General features: G+C 38.9%; 1 protein-coding gene and 1 long non-coding RNA gene across 3 annotated transcripts in view; one reads left to right on the top strand and one right to left on the bottom strand.

Annotated features, from left to right (window-relative positions):
• DGKH (diacylglycerol kinase eta) overlaps positions 1-18,443 on the bottom strand; it is a 266,880-nt gene that overhangs the window by 83,159 nt on the left and 165,278 nt on the right. For both annotated transcript variants that reach the window (XM_090025097.1, XM_090025089.1), the window contains 2 exons: positions 6,251-6,355; positions 5,784-5,916 (listed from right to left, as the gene is read on the bottom strand). In XM_090025097.1, the coding sequence (XP_089881223.1) occupies positions 5,784-5,916; positions 6,251-6,355 (238 nt within the window). The remainder of the gene's footprint in view (positions 1-5,783; positions 5,917-6,250; positions 6,356-18,443) is intronic.
• LOC149874956 (uncharacterized) overlaps positions 1-18,443 on the top strand; it is a 153,714-nt gene that overhangs the window by 110,071 nt on the left and 25,200 nt on the right. Inside the window, exons 2-3 of the long non-coding RNA XR_016438849.1 lie at positions 10,965-11,020; positions 14,864-14,947. This is a non-coding gene — a long non-coding RNA (uncharacterized LOC149874956). The remainder of the gene's footprint in view (positions 1-10,964; positions 11,021-14,863; positions 14,948-18,443) is intronic.

Genomic DNA, 18,443 nt, shown 5'->3' with positions numbered 1-18,443 from the left:
TTTGATCTGGAGATTCGGCTGCCGAATCAGGCCAAATCTCCTCCAAATCAAATCAGCGACCAAAGCTTCACACAGCCCTACTGTGCTGCTCTGAAACAATGCAATATATAAAAAACAACAGGGGCAAGAAGAGAGAGGTAGGAGTTCAGCTCCATCTGAATGAATGATGAAACTCCAGATAGGATTAGATAAATCCTTAATATGGTAATCTTTAGGCCATCTTGCAAGACCCTCCATTCTCCTTGAGAAAGCATGGCTACAACTGGAATGATCTGTTTAAAGAATGTATTGATGTATATAACCCAACTGCTTACAACAACAACAGAAGGGAAAGGAACTCCCATGTAGTCCACTAGTGGATCTTGCCATGCAATAGTAATCTTCATCTGGTAAGAATTTAAATGCTGTAGCAACAGGCACTACAGAAAACCAAAAATGATAAAGAATTAGAGAAAACAGGAGCACAGGAGAGCATTATGTGTCCTTTCTCCATAACAATTCAGTGCAGAAGTTACCATCCCCACTCTTGGGTCCAACCTCTAGCCAGTCTGCCTGGCCTGATAAGTTTGGTCTATAGCTGCTAATTTTAACTCACAAATTAAGACCCAGCCCCAAATGAAATGTAGTATATATATCTCCATCTCCAGCCCTCTAGCAAAAAGGTAAGTGCCCAGCATACAACAATCCCCATGTGTTCTGTAACCACACAACTACTTGTCTATTATATGGCTGTCCAAAAGCAGCCCAAACTGCAAACCCATCCAACACCTGGCAGTGATTCCAGCCATATGTTTCTCACTCTGCTTATTTCTGGTAAATGAAACTAGCACACAACAAATTCATAATGGGGACGTTGATGGCAAATGTCCAGCTTTTCCAAACAGAGGATCTTGAAATTATTTTCCAAAGCAATATATACTGGCCTTTTTATTAATGTTGCTATTTGAAGATCAGGTTTAAAACCAGAACACATATCTTAACTACCATAGAATCTAGCAAATATAAGACATTAATCTCTTTGATCTAAAATGATATTAGAGATGATCAATAAATAATTATGCTACCAAACACCATCTGTAGCATCCAGATATATTCCTGAATATCAACTGACAATCTCCTTATAAGAAAAACTGAGAGAGAAATTTGCCAGTTAGAAAACAGCTTAATCATAAGAATTCAGGATCTTTTTAAAAGTGTAATTTTTAAACTGCTCTTATTAAGTACAAGAGCCAATCAAGCAGATCATTTAAATTAGTCAGAAGTTGTTACAGCTGCACCAACATCTGCTGCCAAGCACGATTAAATCTACCCCAATCATTAGGCACCATAAAGTCAATGTAACGCTGTCATAAGACCTCTTACATTGAAAACAAATTCTTTGTTGTAAAGTGGTTCTGCCTCAAAGGCATTTCATTCTCCTTATTTATTTATTAATTAAACTGCATTGAAAAAAGTGCATATTTTAGAAAGCCTCAATCTAGCACCTATCTTTTTATTGGTTTTCTTTTTTGGTGGTTTTCAAAGAACAGCTGCTTACCCATACAGTTTTTTCTGACTTCAAAAGCTACAGCTGAAGTTTGGAAACCAACAAGAAGATCACTATACTATCACCCATTGTTTAACTTGTCAAGAAACAAACAGTTGTCTTTTAGGTTTCTGTGAAACCTAGTATTTTGTTTCCAAGAATACAAACACCCATAAGGTTTACAAAACCGCACTGAAAACAGATCCAGACACTGACAAGAAAGCAAAAAAATCCAAATGCTCTCCAACTGCAAGGTAAATCCTGTTTAGGACAAAATTCAGTGGCCTCTTGTTGGTTTCTTCACTGGCATGCAAATACAGTTAGCTATAACAAATAACATATTACATTACACACATAAAAAAACTAATCTGAAAGATTGTGAAGACTGACTTGGCAATCTAAAAATTGAAATTGCCAAAATTAAGGTAATCTGTAAGACTCTCATTTGTCCCCCTAATATATGTGCATTATGATATAGTGTCTAGTTATAAGATCATATTTTTTTCCCCCACAGAAGCCCTGCCTCATTCACTGTTCATGTGGACAGGTCTCAATTAATGAAAGTCTATTCTGTTTTGTTTTATCTGCATTGTCAGTGTATGGCTCCACGTGCCTTATATAATGGATACCATTCAAACTTTTCTTTAAATTATTCATTTCTTCCTGGGAGCTGCTCTATGGGACTCATCATTGCATTTTCTGAGTGCTTCACAGCTTTTAATTAAGTTATTTTCACAATGCCCCTATGAAATAAGGATATATCTATCTCCTCCTCCTCTCCCCCCGGTATAAAACTGGGATGAGACAAAAACTTGAGGTAAACACATCTATGAAAATTTAGGCACCTAAACTGAGGCCAACTTGGACTTGATCTTTCAAGGTTTGCATATACAGTGATGACAGTGGGTCTCAGGGAGGATAGGGTCCCATCCAACAGGGCCTGCTGATACACTCCAGAGCTGAAGTTTACCAGTTAAGTTGGTTCCAGGCTAATCCTCCAAGCACTAGTTCTCAGAGACAAAGAACCAGAAAGCAGGTGCTGGGAATGAACCTGGAAAAGTCTCACTAGTGAACTTCCAACTTTAAAGCACATTAGCAGGCTCAGGTGAACAGTACGTACTCAGCTCCATGCTCCCTAGGACATACACAGAGAAGGCACAGGCAAGTATCAAAACACTTAGTATTATGCAGTAGTCGGAATATTCCAGGTACTGATCAGATCTTGCTGACCTCAAGTTGCCTTTGTGTATTCAGCACTTACACACAAAAGACCGCAAGGCACCTAGGGAATCAGGAGCATGCAATTAATGGGCATCATGGAAATCTGGGTTTAAGTAACTTGCCAAAGGACCTCTAGCACATGCAGGGCAGCATTCATCTGGCTTAACTGCAGGACCATTGTTATGCCTCCCTCATCTATCTTTCACTACAAAGCTTCCAACACCTGCATCAAGACATAGGCTCTGATATAAATTGCATATAATACAGAAAAGTACCAACACGATATTAAGAAACAGGTAGTTGAACTAACACAGTGGAAATATAAACAGGAGCAGCCACTAAACAAGAACTCAATCATGTAATACTTGCAGAGGATGTACAAGAGTACAAGCAGCAAGCAAACAAAATGAGGTTGCTAGCCAAATAAATTAAAAGGGGATTGCAGACTTTAATGGGCACATATCACACAGGGACAAAGTGGGAGTACTGCACTATTAAAAAAAAGATTCAGTCTATTCATAAAAAGGAGAAATATAAATAAATCAACATCCAATTCAGATACTGCTTTCTAAAGATGTTTTTAAAATATTTCAATGAAACCAAGGAAAACATATTTCAATTATCGGTCAAGAAAGATAATCCTGTAAAAATTAATTAGGAATAGGCCAAGGGTATTTGAATATCTACTAACAAACCAGTCCAAATTGTGGGCATGTTCTAATATCCATTACATTTGTAAACAAAGCTGCTCTGATGTTTTATGCCACCACCCTATTTAAGCACACAGTGCAGAATTGGTTTTCAACTAGGGAAGAGAACATAATCCTGACAGTTACTTTCACATAAATGTTGACATCCAGCCTTAGTAAATTAAATGAAGCAAAACAAGGCACTGTCTTGTTAGAGGACAACAGATTCAGAACAACAAGGGACACACATTTACAAAGAATGGCAATTGCTAAAAAACTTACTTTATGAAGCAAATAGAGTAGATGCAATATATTTTAAGTTGGTTCAGCATAAGATAATGGTGTCTCCTAAAATTTTGCTTTAAAAACTGCCGTTTAAGTGACTGAAACGTGAGGGAAATGACCAATAGCAGCCATGGGCAAAGCCAGGATTTAGTAAAGGGAAGACACATTTCTGCCCACCCAGACTATGATGGGGAAGGGAGAGGGTTGTGGCTGGAGCTTCCAGTTAGCAGGGGATACTGGGGATGAGCCAGAAGCAGGCACATGAAGTGGGCCACTCCCCCATGTTTGACAGTGCTGGTGCTGTCCCTGGCTGAGCAGGTTGCAGGGGAGCACGGACACCAAAGCCACTCCTGGCCTGTGGGGAGCAGCTTCAAGGGGTGCCAGAAGCAACGGTGCACAGTCATCTCCTTCCAGTCCTTGCTATCTGCCTGCTTCCTCTCTCCCCCCACCCAGTGTCCCCTCAAGGCCAACGGCAAGTACCAAAAGAAGAAGCTGGTGTATTACTGCTGCTATCCCCCAGCTGAGCCCAGCTTCCTATAGCTACTCCCTGCAGCACAGGGGAAAAGTGGATCTAGGTATCCACCTGTGCTTGCATCAGCTGAGGACAGTTGTGGCAGCACGTAAGTTCCTCCTTTCAGTGCCTGGTCTCAGCTAGCAAGGGACATGGCAGGGAGCAGGCTATAGAAGGAGGAAAAACACACCACCTCCACTGTCTCTGGATGAGTCTGGCACCCTGCAGAGCCACACCCAGAGCTGAGCAGAAAGGCAGGAACAGTTTTGGGGCTCCAGCTGCATGCAGACCAGCAGGTGACAGCAACAGAAAGGTTTTGCAAGTGCACTGCCATATGCATCTGAATTCGCCCCTAACAGCAGCCAAGGTCTGTCTCATCTATTTCACATCTAACTTCTGGATACATACTGGTTTTACTTCCTTGGTTATATACAGCTAAATGCCTCCAGGTACCAAACACTTTGAATAGGAGGCTCCATAGCACAGTTTCTTCAGTATACAAGCATACCCACACACTCAACACTATTATATCAAAGAAGGGTAACAGATGTTCACACAGTTAGGTAACGGGCAACTTAAAATCAAGTTCTGAATAGATGTTTTTTATAATTACTATTTACTGTATTTATTTAATTATATTTTATATAACTACAACAGCGTGCTGGGTGGTGTTTGTTTTTAATTAAATGTCAAACCCCTCATATACATAAGTATTCACATATCTACTATTCATATAATTTACTTTTCTCCTTAGTGAGAAAGCACCACCAAAGGTTCAGCATACATTGTACATATCCTATCAGGTCACATATTACACTTACTTCTCTCTTCTAGAAAATAAAATTTACTTGTAAAAGGCAATTTATCCAGTAAAGTTTTAATGCTACATTTTTAAACTATCATCTTTTTTGATGGTTCTGGATATTGGCTCTTAAATTGTCAAATTACATAAGAAGGAGGTAAAGAAATTCCTCTCCCATTACAACCACATCAAAGGATCAGTAAGAACAACATGTTGTGTTCCCATTGTATACTGCAATATCAACGAGCAGAAAGAAAATGACGGAATTGGTGATCAGACAAAAACTAGAAGGGAAGAGGCTGGTTATGATTCCATCCAAGAAGAGAAGTTTCAGATTTTTGCCAGTAGGAAACTATTAATATTTATTTTGCTTCCCCCGCCCCTGCTTTTTTTTTGCCAAAAGGAATAATATATTGATTCTCAACACGGAGGAAATAATATGTTGCTATTTTTGTTCCTTCAGTTTTAAGTCAAATCAAAGTACTGTCCTCTCTTGGAGAGAGAATGCTTGGGTATTCAAAAAATGGTATTTACAGCAGAAGGAAACATTTATACAGAAATGGAGTTAAAATACGATGTAGAGAGTTCAAATAATGTGCGTCACTGTTAGCAGTCATTCTATCCAAGAAAAATACTCCCTTCTGCAGAATTCCTCTTATTCCAAAGTATTTATAGCATAATTACCTAGTTTAGACTATTACTTCTTCATTAGCTTACATGACATTAGAGAGAAGAAAAAAGTGATTTTACCTTCACAAGATAGGCCATGAGAAGTAACTCCAGAGAGGCTCTCTCTGCACACATTACAGAAGGTAGGTCGGGCATGGGAGCAGGCGTACCAGTTATGCATCCCTGAGAAATGTTCCACATTAAACTGTGCGGTCTAGTAAAGGAGAAGTTAAGACAAATTTGCAAGTACAGAACAAAGCTACAGCAACTGAAAGTACTTAGGAGTTCCATACGTACTGTGGAAATTTAAAAGTGCATGAGAAGTATTTTCAAAGGGGATTTTTAGCTATCTTTCTCAAAACCTCAAAAAAGCAGCACAGTAACAAATTACACCAGTAAAATAACAGTCTGACACAAAGCTGTGTTTTAATTTAAAGGTTTTTCAGGTTTAAAAGCTCTATTGCTTTGCTTCTGTGTACTGTAGCTTGATCTGTTAATATTTATCATGAAAGAAGAATAAAGATGAACTGAAAGGGATATTATCTTACCTCATAATGTTCTCTAGATTGCACAGACTTCAGAGAGCTGATCCAGTCCTCCATTTCTTTTCTGTTCTCAGCACACAATATGAGCCTCCTAAATGGAGTGATTATCTGAAAAAGATTTCTTATTTTAATGGTTTTCGGTAGAGGAAATCATTATAGAATGCAACATTAGACAAACCAATTTCTTTTCTCACCCACGCAAGTGAAACATACATCATAAGTATATGTTAATAAAAATCTTGATTACTACTACTGCTTTTAAAATGCAAAAAGTAACTTTCCTTTTTCAATGCTTAATATTTGTGTCAGACTTTAGTATATTACTTTAAATACAATGTTCATGTTTCTTTTTCATATTTTTGTTTACATACTGCATTTGTAAATCTCAAATGGGAAGCTCTGAAATTCCTAAAAGTCTTTCTGGAAATTATTATTTTAAATAGAATTCAGCTCTTTCATAACAAAATTATAGCAACTGCAAAGTCTATAATTACCACAGACGAAGACAAATCATGCTGATAAACAAAAGCCTGAGATTCAAAAACATTCTGCACATTTCTCACTCCCACACTGGTGATGACATATTTGCATAATTGTTGTAATAAAAAATAAAGACATGATTTATGAGTTAATATAAAACCATAAAGACAAGTGGTATAAAAACACATACAAAATAGCAATAACCTATGTAATGATGCCCTTACAGTGGTCCAACTCTTGGAACAGGTTGAGGATGTGCCGCATTTAATGATCTGGACTTAGATCCTTGATGCTGTATTTAGCTTGCAATCTGAAAATTGCTAAATCTTAGAGATGTAGAGAAAAGGCTGTTTTCCCCTCTTCTCCGAGTACTGGAGACACAATTATAAATAACAGTAAAGCATCACAAACTAACTCCCACTGAAATTATTTTGAGAACGGCACTAAAATAGATGTTGCAGTTACTTTCAGAACAACGAGGGTATTTTAAAGAAATGCAAAAAAAAGTGTTTTTTTTTGTAAGAAAACAATTTTAAAAAAAATCTAAATTCTCACTCATAATCAACATATATTATCCATAATACCAATGCTTTCAAATTACATAAGTAAAATAGAAGCCAAAACCACAGAAAAAGGATTAATTGCCATAATTGAGGTTATCACTGTAGAACTTCTAACCTGTCAAGTTATTCAGATATTATAAGTAAATTATTCACATAAGTTTTTACTCACCCAGTCCCTGCCAAATATCTTTTACCACTGGTTTGTGCTATGTACTTCTTCATTAAACCAAACTGCATTTTAATGCATCTGACAAGCAACCTAACCGAACTACAGCACAGTAGGAGTCACATGGACAGACCTTTTGGCTTTTTTTTTTTTCCAAATGTACAAGCTGCACATGAATTAGAGGACCTCTCTCTGTTTTCTGTTTCATTCAGTCTTGCCTACCTTTTCTTTTTTTATATGAAGGCTTATTAGCATCTGCCTATGACTGTACCTGAATAACATTTAATGCAAAGAACAGTGCTTTTCTTATCAGTTAGGAGCCAAATAAATGCTTTATTACATCAAAATATTTTTTCCTAGGACAAATCATCAAATAAACAAGAGAAGCCATTAAACTGTAACATAACCCTGGTTCTAATACAAGCACCATTCTTCAAGAATCTCCAGGCTTCCCTGAACTCGTAGCTGTTATTTGTGCTGATTCTACCAGCCTTGATTTCTGCTATCAAGTGTTGCAGGTTTGTTGGTTGTAGCTGTATTGGTCTAAGGACATAGGCAGCCAAGGTTTTTTGGGTAGATGTGATATCTTTTCTTAGACTAACTAAATAGTTGAAAAAAGTTCTTTGCAAGCTTTCGAACACCAACACCCTTTGTCAGGCATAAAGACACACGTAACACCAGCAGTCTCCCCATGCCTTGATGAAGAGTGTTTGTGCCCAAAAGCTTGCAAAGAACTTTTCCCCAACTATTTAGTTGGTCTAAATAAAGGTTATCACATCTACCCAGAGAACCTTGCTTGGTACCAAGTGTGACATCAAAACAAGGATTCCTTCTGTTCTATTCTAAAGTAAGGACAAAGTCTGCCTTAGTCACAGCATTCTAGGCAATTTGTGCCACGTTATTTATTGTATTCTGGGCAAGAACCAGGAGTTGTGAAATGCCTGTAATACATATCACTTGCACTTAATGCTGAAGGTTCTTGAAAAATTCTTGATTATTTTCAAGATAAATTAAAGATCATATATATTGAATACCAATCTCCTTGATTACATCTTTCATACAGACACTCTTGACTGAAAAAGTAACTACTGAGTATAAAAAGACATAGCAATCTAGGGTGCATTTAATATTTGCCCTTACAAATAATAATAGGTTGTAATACAGTCATTAAGATAAACGATGATTACGTATATATGTTAGATACATTATTAGAGTTATTAAATAAACTGTAAGGTTGTAAGAGCCATGTATATATGCTTATGTACAGTGCACGAAAGGCTATGAAGATTAATCTACCTATATATGTGCAAACTGTACATAAACTCCAGGTAGTTTAGATAAGTTCAAAAACAGTCAACCCAATCTTATGTAATTGTACTTCAGAGGTGCATTATGTTAGACTGGGACATTAGTTGCACATTCCCAGAACGGCCCAGAGGCTGAGAAAGCCCAGCTATCCAACCCTAGGGCTGTGCTTTTCATACCCTCTACCTTGCACTGGGCTATTTTTACCCTGCCTTGGCCTCACTCCTAGGCAGACAACGCGCTCCCCACAGACTAGCCAGCCCCCACCCTCCACAAGCCCACCAAATCCCCCAATCCTGGAAACTGCTCCAGGTGCCAGTTTTTACAGCGTTTGCCAGTGCCAGGACTCGATGGAAGTAAGTCCAAGTGGAGGGAGGGGTAGGTGGAATCAGGCAGAATTGGGTTCACTATAGGGGGAGGTTTGTTTTGTTTTTTCTAGGGGTGGGAATGGTTGTAGAGACTAAAAATAGCCTCTGGTTGGGAGATGGGAGGAGAGACCCCCTAATCCCACCAAGCTCTCCCTCCCAACCATGGAGTTGCCAGCCCCTTCCGATCCTGTCAACTTCTCCTGTGAAACTGGTCTACTGTCCTTTAGTTGAATGTGATGTATAGCATAATATCATTATATGCTTCAGTTAGAAGCTCTGTAAAATCTCGCCTAGAATATTAATACACTCCCACAATGAAAACTATTATTTAATATTAATTAACACTATCAATATTGAAATAGGAAGGCAGACTCATTTGTGGTCTTCTGGAACTCTGAATGTTTCTCCTGCTTGCTGTAACTATACCCAAAACTAAGTTTTATAGTGTCAATGCATCCTGTCTTATGATTGACCCCAATACTTGAAAAGCACCATTGGGAACAGCATCAACAGCTGGTCTATCTGAAGTTCTGGATAATGATATAATTAGTCGTCATAAACAATGTGAAAAGCATATTCAGGAAGCACAAATAATACATATAATGATTAGGAAAGTAAAGCTGTTCACTTCTCATGAGGAGATACAGCAGTGATTGCAAACCATTCAACATCCTGGAACATGATATCTATATTTAAAAGAGCTGTATAAAGTTTTAAATTCCTGTTAGGCATTACTAATGGCATTTTATATGGTCACTCTTGGATTCATTTGTTATTCAATGCAGCAAGGCTGACCATAATTAGAATTGTGTGGGAAATGTTTTTTTCACCCTCTGAACACTGAGATTTCAAATTTTCTTTCTCCATCAGAAAAGATCCAAGAGCCCTTGATTTAAAACAAAACAAAACCTGGGGATGAAAAGAAGATACCTCCCTCAAATTAGTCAAAGTGCCTTGGACACTTGCATGGAAAAAATGATAGGAAATTCCTGCTCCACCAGATTCATACCAGGTACTCGAACTGAGGTCTCTCACATCCCATTGCCCTATCAGCTAATTTGGATATTCTGAAACAGCAGTCCCTCAATCCTGCCTATTGGGCCTGTTTACCTCTGTATAAGTCGGTGTCTAGTTAAATTGCAGGTTTGTGGATTTCACAGGTTTTTTGCCCATGAAATTAACAGCAGCAACAACAAAAAACTAATAAAAATAAAATGCTGGCTCCCCAGTGTGAGCCTCACTACTACTGTGGCCCAGCCTTGCAGCCTGCCCAGGAGGGGAAGGTGCCTGCTGGCAGGGCAGCACAAAAGGAATCAGAAAAGGTGGCTGGCACCCACTCCTCCCTCCTCCTCCCGGCAGCTGTCTCCTCACCCCTCTCCTCCCCAGGCCTCTCCGGCAATCAGCAGTGATGGGCAGAGCCGCTGGGAAATGCCCACAAAAATCAGGTCTTTGTGCTAAAAATTGCTTTGTCTTGCTGCAAGTTAAGTAGACCCCTACATATAACTGATTATATACTATAACTATTCACTATAAACGCATCTTGAACCTGGTTACTTTGTGGGTCTCCCACATCCCAGCTGAGTATCCTGCTTAAGTTTTGACTATACACTCCATCTTTCTTGTCAAAAGTTTCTATGAGAATTTCAGTGCTGATAAACAGGTATGTTCTGATAACAATTTTTATTTTTTTTAAAAAATCCCAATTTTCTCTAATAAAAAATTATTATTTAAATGCATTTGTTTAAATGACTCCTAGCCATATGACCATTCTAATTTTGTTGCAGTAAATTGTTACATTAATAAAGTTTACATTTATAATTTTCTATTTGTCCCAGGCCAAAGAAGAAAACATTCATCATTCCATTGGGACAGCCGTTTTGGATTTGTAAAAGTAAGTAACTGCGTACAGTAGAGAAGCAGCAAATAAGTGATCTCACCTGTGCTAGTCACACCAATATTTCCAGGCAGGCTTTCATTGCATTAGGGCACATTAATTCAGGAAAAAATACATGAAACATCCTACTGAAAACTAAAAGCAAGCACCGGAAGCGATACAGAGAAACAGTTAATCATTTCTCCATCCAAAGGCAAAGTTTTCCAGATTTTAAGAGCAATAGTCATCTAGGTACAGGAAGATTAGCATATTTAACAGAGAAGTAGGGTTCCTAATGGTTATAATAGGATCTCAGGAATCCTAGGTTCATTTTGAAAGATTACCACCAACTTTGCTGAATTACCTTGGAAAGCAAGTGATTTCCATGAGTTCAAAAACCTTTTAGTGGATAAATCTATTTTCCTATATCATTAAGGATAATATTGGATACCAAAAACATTAAAGACCTTTTACTATATGGCTATGCAATGAGAGCCCCATAGAGTAATCACAGCATATGTATTACTACCTGCAATGATATAGAAAGAGTGCTTCTACTGGCTTAGCTAACACTTGTTCTAGCTGTTCAAAAAAAAAAGGCAAAGACCAAATTAGACTCCCCTTTTCTATCTTTACACAGAGCTGTGCTTACAGGGCACATACGCTGCTTACAGAAATTTAAAAAAAACAAAACAAAACCACGCTTTAGCGGAAGAAGCAACACATTAGTTTGACCCAGATCCACAGCATCTGTATAGATCAGATGCTTCAGAGGGGCTTTTTCACACCTTTTTCTAACAGTTGATTTAATTAGCTATTAGAAAAAAGTGCCCAAAAGCCCCACTAAAGTGCCTGGATCTATACAGATGCTGTGGGGCCATGTCAAACTAATAAGCTGCCTCTTCTGGGCATGTGCTGGGCTCAGCACAGGAGCTTGCTGAGTTTAAAGTAAAGCTACATTTTATTTGTTTATTTTTAACATCTGCATATTTTCAGGGAAGAATCCAGAGGGGTTGCAGCCCTTAGGGCTGTGCAAAGCTTTGGTCGCTGATTCGATTCAGAGGAGATTCAACCCAATTCAGTGGCCAAATCTCCAAATACAAATCAAATCAGGAGACCCATTAATCTCTCCGAATCGAATTGGAAGCCTCTGACTTGATTCGGAGAGATTCAACAATTTGGCCATAGACATAGCTTTATGTGTTTTTTCTACGTACCTCAAGGTACCTCCAAATCAGAATTGAGTCTTCATATTCAGATTTGGCTGAATCAAAATCGGGACAGTAACCTGAATCAGCAAATCAAATCATTCACCCCTGAATCGGGCTGAATCTGAATCAAATGCTGCCCACTTCATACACCCCTCACAATCATGCAGACACAACTGCCTTTCAGTCAGTGCTGCAAGACCAGCAGTTGAGGACTTTGAAGACCCCAAAGCAAGGCAGAATTCCCACACTCCTTTCCCTTCTGTGCTCTTTGGAAAGATACCAGAAGCTGGTATCCTGTTGAATCAAGATGGAATTAATCAAAAATACTAGAAAGGTTGCCAAAAAGAATTAAAACAAGAGCAGAGGGAACTTTAAAGCGATATACAAAACAAAAGCTGGAATTTCTGTAGGTATTAAGGCAACATCTACAGAATTTTAATGCAACGATGTATTCTAATAGTATAACACAAAGCCCCAAAATAGGCACATTTCCTACATCCTTATTTTTGGTAGCTTATCTACTTCAAACCATTTATTCAAGAAATTAGTAAACTTACATTCAACCTACATAAATACATAGGAGCACAAGCTACGTAATGTGTCAGCAGCTTAACCAAAAAACAAAAGATTGTCTAAGAAACCTGACTGGTTGAGCTCACTCAATCCAAAGAAACCAATTAATGGAGGATACCCAGAAGCAATCAGAGGATGATCAACAATTCGCAGGATACAAATGAACTGTAAATTCATTAAACCAGAAATGAACTGTGCCTTATTTTCCAAGGAGATACAATAAATTAAAATTCAAGAGACTGATGCTTACCAGCAATAATGTGTGCTTGGTATTAGAAGTTGATTCACTGAAAAATATATGCTATTTTGAAACTATGCAGGTTTTTTGCATGACTTGTATATGCAGGCATGTTGAAAAATGGCAAGGGAAAAAGAAATAGTGCAAATTCAGTATTTGACTGTGCTATATTACTTGCTATATATGGTCCTGATGCTGCAAAAAGATCAACAGCAAGTACAGTCTTGGGCAGGTGCAAGTGGTTGAAATCTTGGGTGTGTACAAGTGTTCAAAGAGTTTGCCTGAGAGGGTCTCGCCTTCAAGGCTTGTAGCCTTATTTTTCTTATTTAATGTAAACAAGCAAAATAAAATTAACTCAAGAGTTACCTTTTTAGAACTGACTAAAAGCCTGTTAATTCCAACACCCTGTCTCCAGTAGTGACCAACTGCTTAAGGAAAAAACATGATTATTTTAAAGAATGTGTATAAGCTCCCTGTCCCATCTGCCACTGTGCTCCTTACACCTTTCCTGATCTGCCACATGTTACAAACAGAGATTGCCTGTGCTACTTGTTGTACCCATGCCACAGGTTGGCCACTACTTTAGGGCAGGGTCAGCAACCAACAGCTCATGAACGTGAATCTTTGGCGACATTTGGCAACAAGGGATTTCAGCAGCAAGGGACTCTCCCTGTGCTGCCACAGGGAAAAGCAGTGACAGCAGGTAAGTGCCTGGTGCCTGTAAGCCCACCCATCCTCCTCTGACCTGAACTGGGTCACTGTGGTCCACAGCCTAAAAAAGGTTGCTGACTGCTGCTCTAAGGCTCTGTTTCAGGAAGGTACTAAAGCATGAGCTTAAGTGTGACATAGTACTATTGAAAGAAGTCATATACTTGTACACTTTACTGAATCAGGACCTAGAAATAAAAAACTTTAATAAAATCAACTATTTCTATTTTGATACAGCATGTACCTGCTTAAATGTAATCCAGCTGTTTGAATTTAGCAACCAACATTCACTGAAAGATACTCAATCTTTACCACCAACATGGTTACTAAAATTATTTTGTATGAAACAACTGTTCCTGGGGTATTTTTATGGAAGCACTTTTAACTGATATTTCTTATTCTTAGTTTTGATCTTAGTGTATAGCTCAATATAGGTCTGCAGGGGGAAAATAACCCAATAATTTAAAAAGCAAATCTTTCTGAAGAATTAAGTTTGATAACTGCTGTACATTAAGACATAGGGCACCATTAACAAATGCACTACCTGTTTTTGCAGAGAGCCATAAAGGGTACATCGGTATAGCTTTCCACGCAACTCTGCTGATAAAATCCCACCCCACTTGTTCCTGCTAGGAGTACCACATACCAACAGTTAAGCAGAGCAGATGATTTGCGAGAGGCCCTGGTGCTCCTGAATCTCCCTCTAGTGTTGTTCTCAGGCTTTTCCAAGGTACAGGGACTGAGGATGATCCTGGAATACACACTGAGAACCACTCAGAACCATCTACTCTCCCATGGCTGGTGGACCCAGGGGGCTGGGCTGATCAGCAGCAGACCAAAGAGGGAAGTCATGGAGATACACTCAAATGGGTCAAGACAACAAAAGTAATTGTATATTTAAAATATTAAAATGATAAATGCATTTGCAGAAATATTAATTCTCTAATGGATTTCACACATTAGATAATTCTCCTTTTCTCTCTCAGGTTATTAAGTAACCTCTGAGCTATTTTTGAGGCATTTGTGCTTAAGCTCAAAATCTGTGGAAAACAAAAATGTAACCAAGATCAGAATACTTAAAGTAAACAGAACCTTAAAAAAAATCTGATATTTTCTTCTGTCTTCCAAAAGGCACTACAGCTTTCGTTGCACTGGTCCAATTCATATGGAGTTCATCAATGAATTTTCAGCCTCCCAGCTTTTTCATAATAAAAGGTAAGGCTTCTACATCACTTGACACCCTAGAGAAGGAGCAAGCCAGTAAGTCTACTCAGATGTAGGACACTTAAAACTTGAAAGAGTTGCACCCAAATCTACCACCACATCCAAGAGTCACTCATCATGGTGTCCTGTGACCAGTGGGGTCCCCCTAGGTTCTGTCCTTGAACCCATATTGTTCAACATCTTCATTAATGATGTGGACATTGGAGTCAGAAGCAGACTGGCCACGTATGCCGATGACACCGAACTTTGGGGCAAAGCATCCACACCTGAAGACAGGTGGATGATCCAGGCTGACCTGGACAGGCTCAGCAAATGGATGGACAAGAACCTGATGGTGTTTAACACCGAAAAATGCAAGGTTCTCCACCTTGGGGAAAAAAAACCTGCAGCACCCTTATAGACTTGGCAGTGCTACGCTGGCTAGCACTATGGAAGAAAGAGACTTGGGGGTCATCATTGACCACAAGATGAACATGAGCCTGCAATGCGATGCTGCGGCTAGTAAAGCGACCAAAATGCTGGCTTACATCCATAGATGCTTCTCAAGCAAATCCCGGGATGTCATTCTCCCCTTGTACTCAGGCTTGGTGAGGCCGCAGCTGGAGTACTGCGTCCAGTTTTGGGCTCCACAATTCAAAAAGGATGTGGAGAAGCTTGAGAGAGTCCAGAGGAGAGCCACGCGCATGATCAGAGGTCAGGAAAACAGACCTTACAATGACAGCCTGAGAGCCATGGGGCTCTTTAGCCTGGAAAAATGCAGGCTCAGGAGTGATCTGATGGCCACCTATAAGTTTATCAGGGGTGACCACCAGTATCTGTGGGAACATTTGTTCACCAGAGTGCCCCAAGGGATGATGCGGTCAAATGGTCATACATTACTACAAGACCATTTCAGGAAGAATGTCTTTACTGTCTGAGCCCCCAAGGTCTGAAACAGCCTGCCACTGGAGGTGGTTCAAGCACCTACATTGAACACCTTCAAGAGTAAACTGGATGCTTATCTTGCTGGGATCCTATGACCCCAGCTGACTTCCTGCCCTTTGGGTGGGGGGCTGGACTCAATCTTCCGAGGTCCCTTCCAGCCCTAATGTCTATGAAATCTATGAAAGAGCTTTCATTCTTATTACACTTTTGTGATGGTCGGGGGGGAAGAATAAGCAATGCTCAATAGAAAGGGAAAAAAGATACATGCATCATAGGATTCCCAACACTAATTGCTTCTGTTACTCCCGTTCTTTGCACAGCACAAGGATTTGCTATTCCAGTTGGTCTCTTTGTTTTTAAAAACAGTCCTCAATATGGAAGACTGGGTAAACCAAGGGACTAAAAGGAATATAAAAGTACTTCCTCTCTAATTCAGAAGTCTGATTTTTGTTCAGACGCATAGCAGTCAAAGTCCATTATTGTTCAAGTACAGGCAGTCCTCGACTTGCAACATTTTGAGTTACGTTTCACACTTACAATGTTTATAAATTGACACCCTGTTTCAACTTTATGACGTCAGTTTCAACTTGCAATGCTTGATCCAATGCAATGCCACACTAGCGAACAAGTTTGCTGAGTTGCTCTTCTCCCTGAAGAACATCTGTCCAAACTTCCTTGGATGCTTTCTTTAAGAAAGCAGACAACACTCCAGAAAAACCTGCAGCCAAGGCTCCTGAGAAGACTCCAGCCAAGAGCCCTTCAAAGAGTCTAACCAAGAGCCCTTTAAAAAGTATAGCAAAGTCACCTCAAAGAAGTCCTTCCAAATCAATATGATTGCTATTTACAATATAAATACATTAATGTAGCTATATTACTCGTCTATAATTGATCAAGTACAAAATTCTGGGGTATTTTTGGTGTAAATAGGGTATCAGGCCTTGGTTCAGGAACAAATCCCCCACTTATAACCTTGTGTCATATGAGAAAATTGGTTCCAAGTTACGTTTCAACTTAAGACGTGGGTTTCATGAACCAATTGTATTGTAAGTCCAAGAACCGCCTGTAATCTACGTGAAATAGCTGATGATCTGTATCACTAACAGACTACAGATCTGGTTCTGATTCTGAGAAGACTATTATCACAAGGGACACTAATGAAGACCCTTCTAGCAGAATCTACAGAAAGACCAAGAATTAAAGGGGCATAAAGATGAACTTTTCTGGCACTGCCCAAGACTTCAAGGCTGAGTCAAATGTACAGATGTATGAACAGAAGCTTGAACTGCTTCCACCCACACTTTACCTTGTTCAGATAAAATTAAGACTTCAGTCTGCAGGGACCATTTGCCAGCATTACATTAGAACAAAACCAAATGCAACATGGGAAGTATTTTTTTCACCATCCCTGAATCTTGGAGAGGCAAGACCCTCCTGATAATGGCAATCAGAATTCAATAATGGTTATAGGAAGCTTACAAAAGAGGGAAACAAAGTTACTAAAATTCTTAACTAGTCTTTTCAATTTGTATTGCTCAGATCAGCTAGCAATGATCATATTCTAGAAAAACAGGGTGCAGGTGGCTGGCATATTGGTTGTTAAATGTTTAAAGTGACCTTCGGGGGGAAAAAAATATTCCAGTCTCGACACAGCTGCCAAATTTTCTAATGTATAATTCTGAAATCTGATCCAAGACAGGCTGAAAGGGAACCCAAGCCTTCCGACACAAAAAAAATGCATACTACATTGAAGAGAAATAATTTTAAAATAATTTAGTAAAACTGATGCAGCCAGGGTTAGGCCTCCAAAACAGCTTTAAAAATGTTTTTATATTGATTTAGCTAAAGTTCGTAAGATACTGACTTAAGCAACATCAGTAAAAGTTTCCATGAACTTAGAACTATCCACACCAGGGTTTGCACTAATTAAATCACATTTGTAAAACTATTTTAAACTTGTGCAACTTGTTTGTTAGCAAGGCCTAAGATAACTTTTGAAGGAAAATTAAACTGTTTCAGAATACAGATACATTCATTTTATTTTAAAGGAAAAATAGACACAAGAGATTTTTCCATTAGGGAATATTAACAAACAATATACATAGCAATCTAGTCCAAAGATATTTTCACAAATAAACAAATGGAAACATTCCAGTAGAGCACTGACTCTCAATCAGGATGCTACACAACATTAATATTCTTAGGTGCCCATATACTTTCACATAATTCACAAGATAAACCTAGAGGTTTCAAATAGGAAATCACTATCAAAATATTCTGTGGTCCTTCTGAGGTCTCTGCAACAGAAGAACTGCTCTATTATTTTTCCACAGTGAAAAACATGAGGGAAAGCTAAAAGCTAGCAATTTCTGAGGAGTCTAAAAAGGCTGTGAACCACCGCTACAGAGCAAAGAGAAAAAAAGTCTAAAAATCAAGATTTCAGAACAAGAGGTAGGCTTTGCATTCTTTCAGCATTCGTATGTCTATCTAGGAAATTCTATGATGTCTGTAATCACCGTCCTCATTCTCAGAAGTGCTACATTTACAATCCTCTTGAAGTCATTAG

This window comes from Crocodylus siamensis, chromosome 1 (genome assembly GCF_052110815.1).
Source record: "Crocodylus siamensis isolate JL-2025a chromosome 1, ASM5211081v1, whole genome shotgun sequence".
Taxonomy (NCBI): Eukaryota; Metazoa; Chordata; order Crocodylia; family Crocodylidae; genus Crocodylus; species Crocodylus siamensis.
Note: the sequence above shows the minus strand (reverse complement) of the source record. Positions and strands in the feature narration are given on the sequence as shown.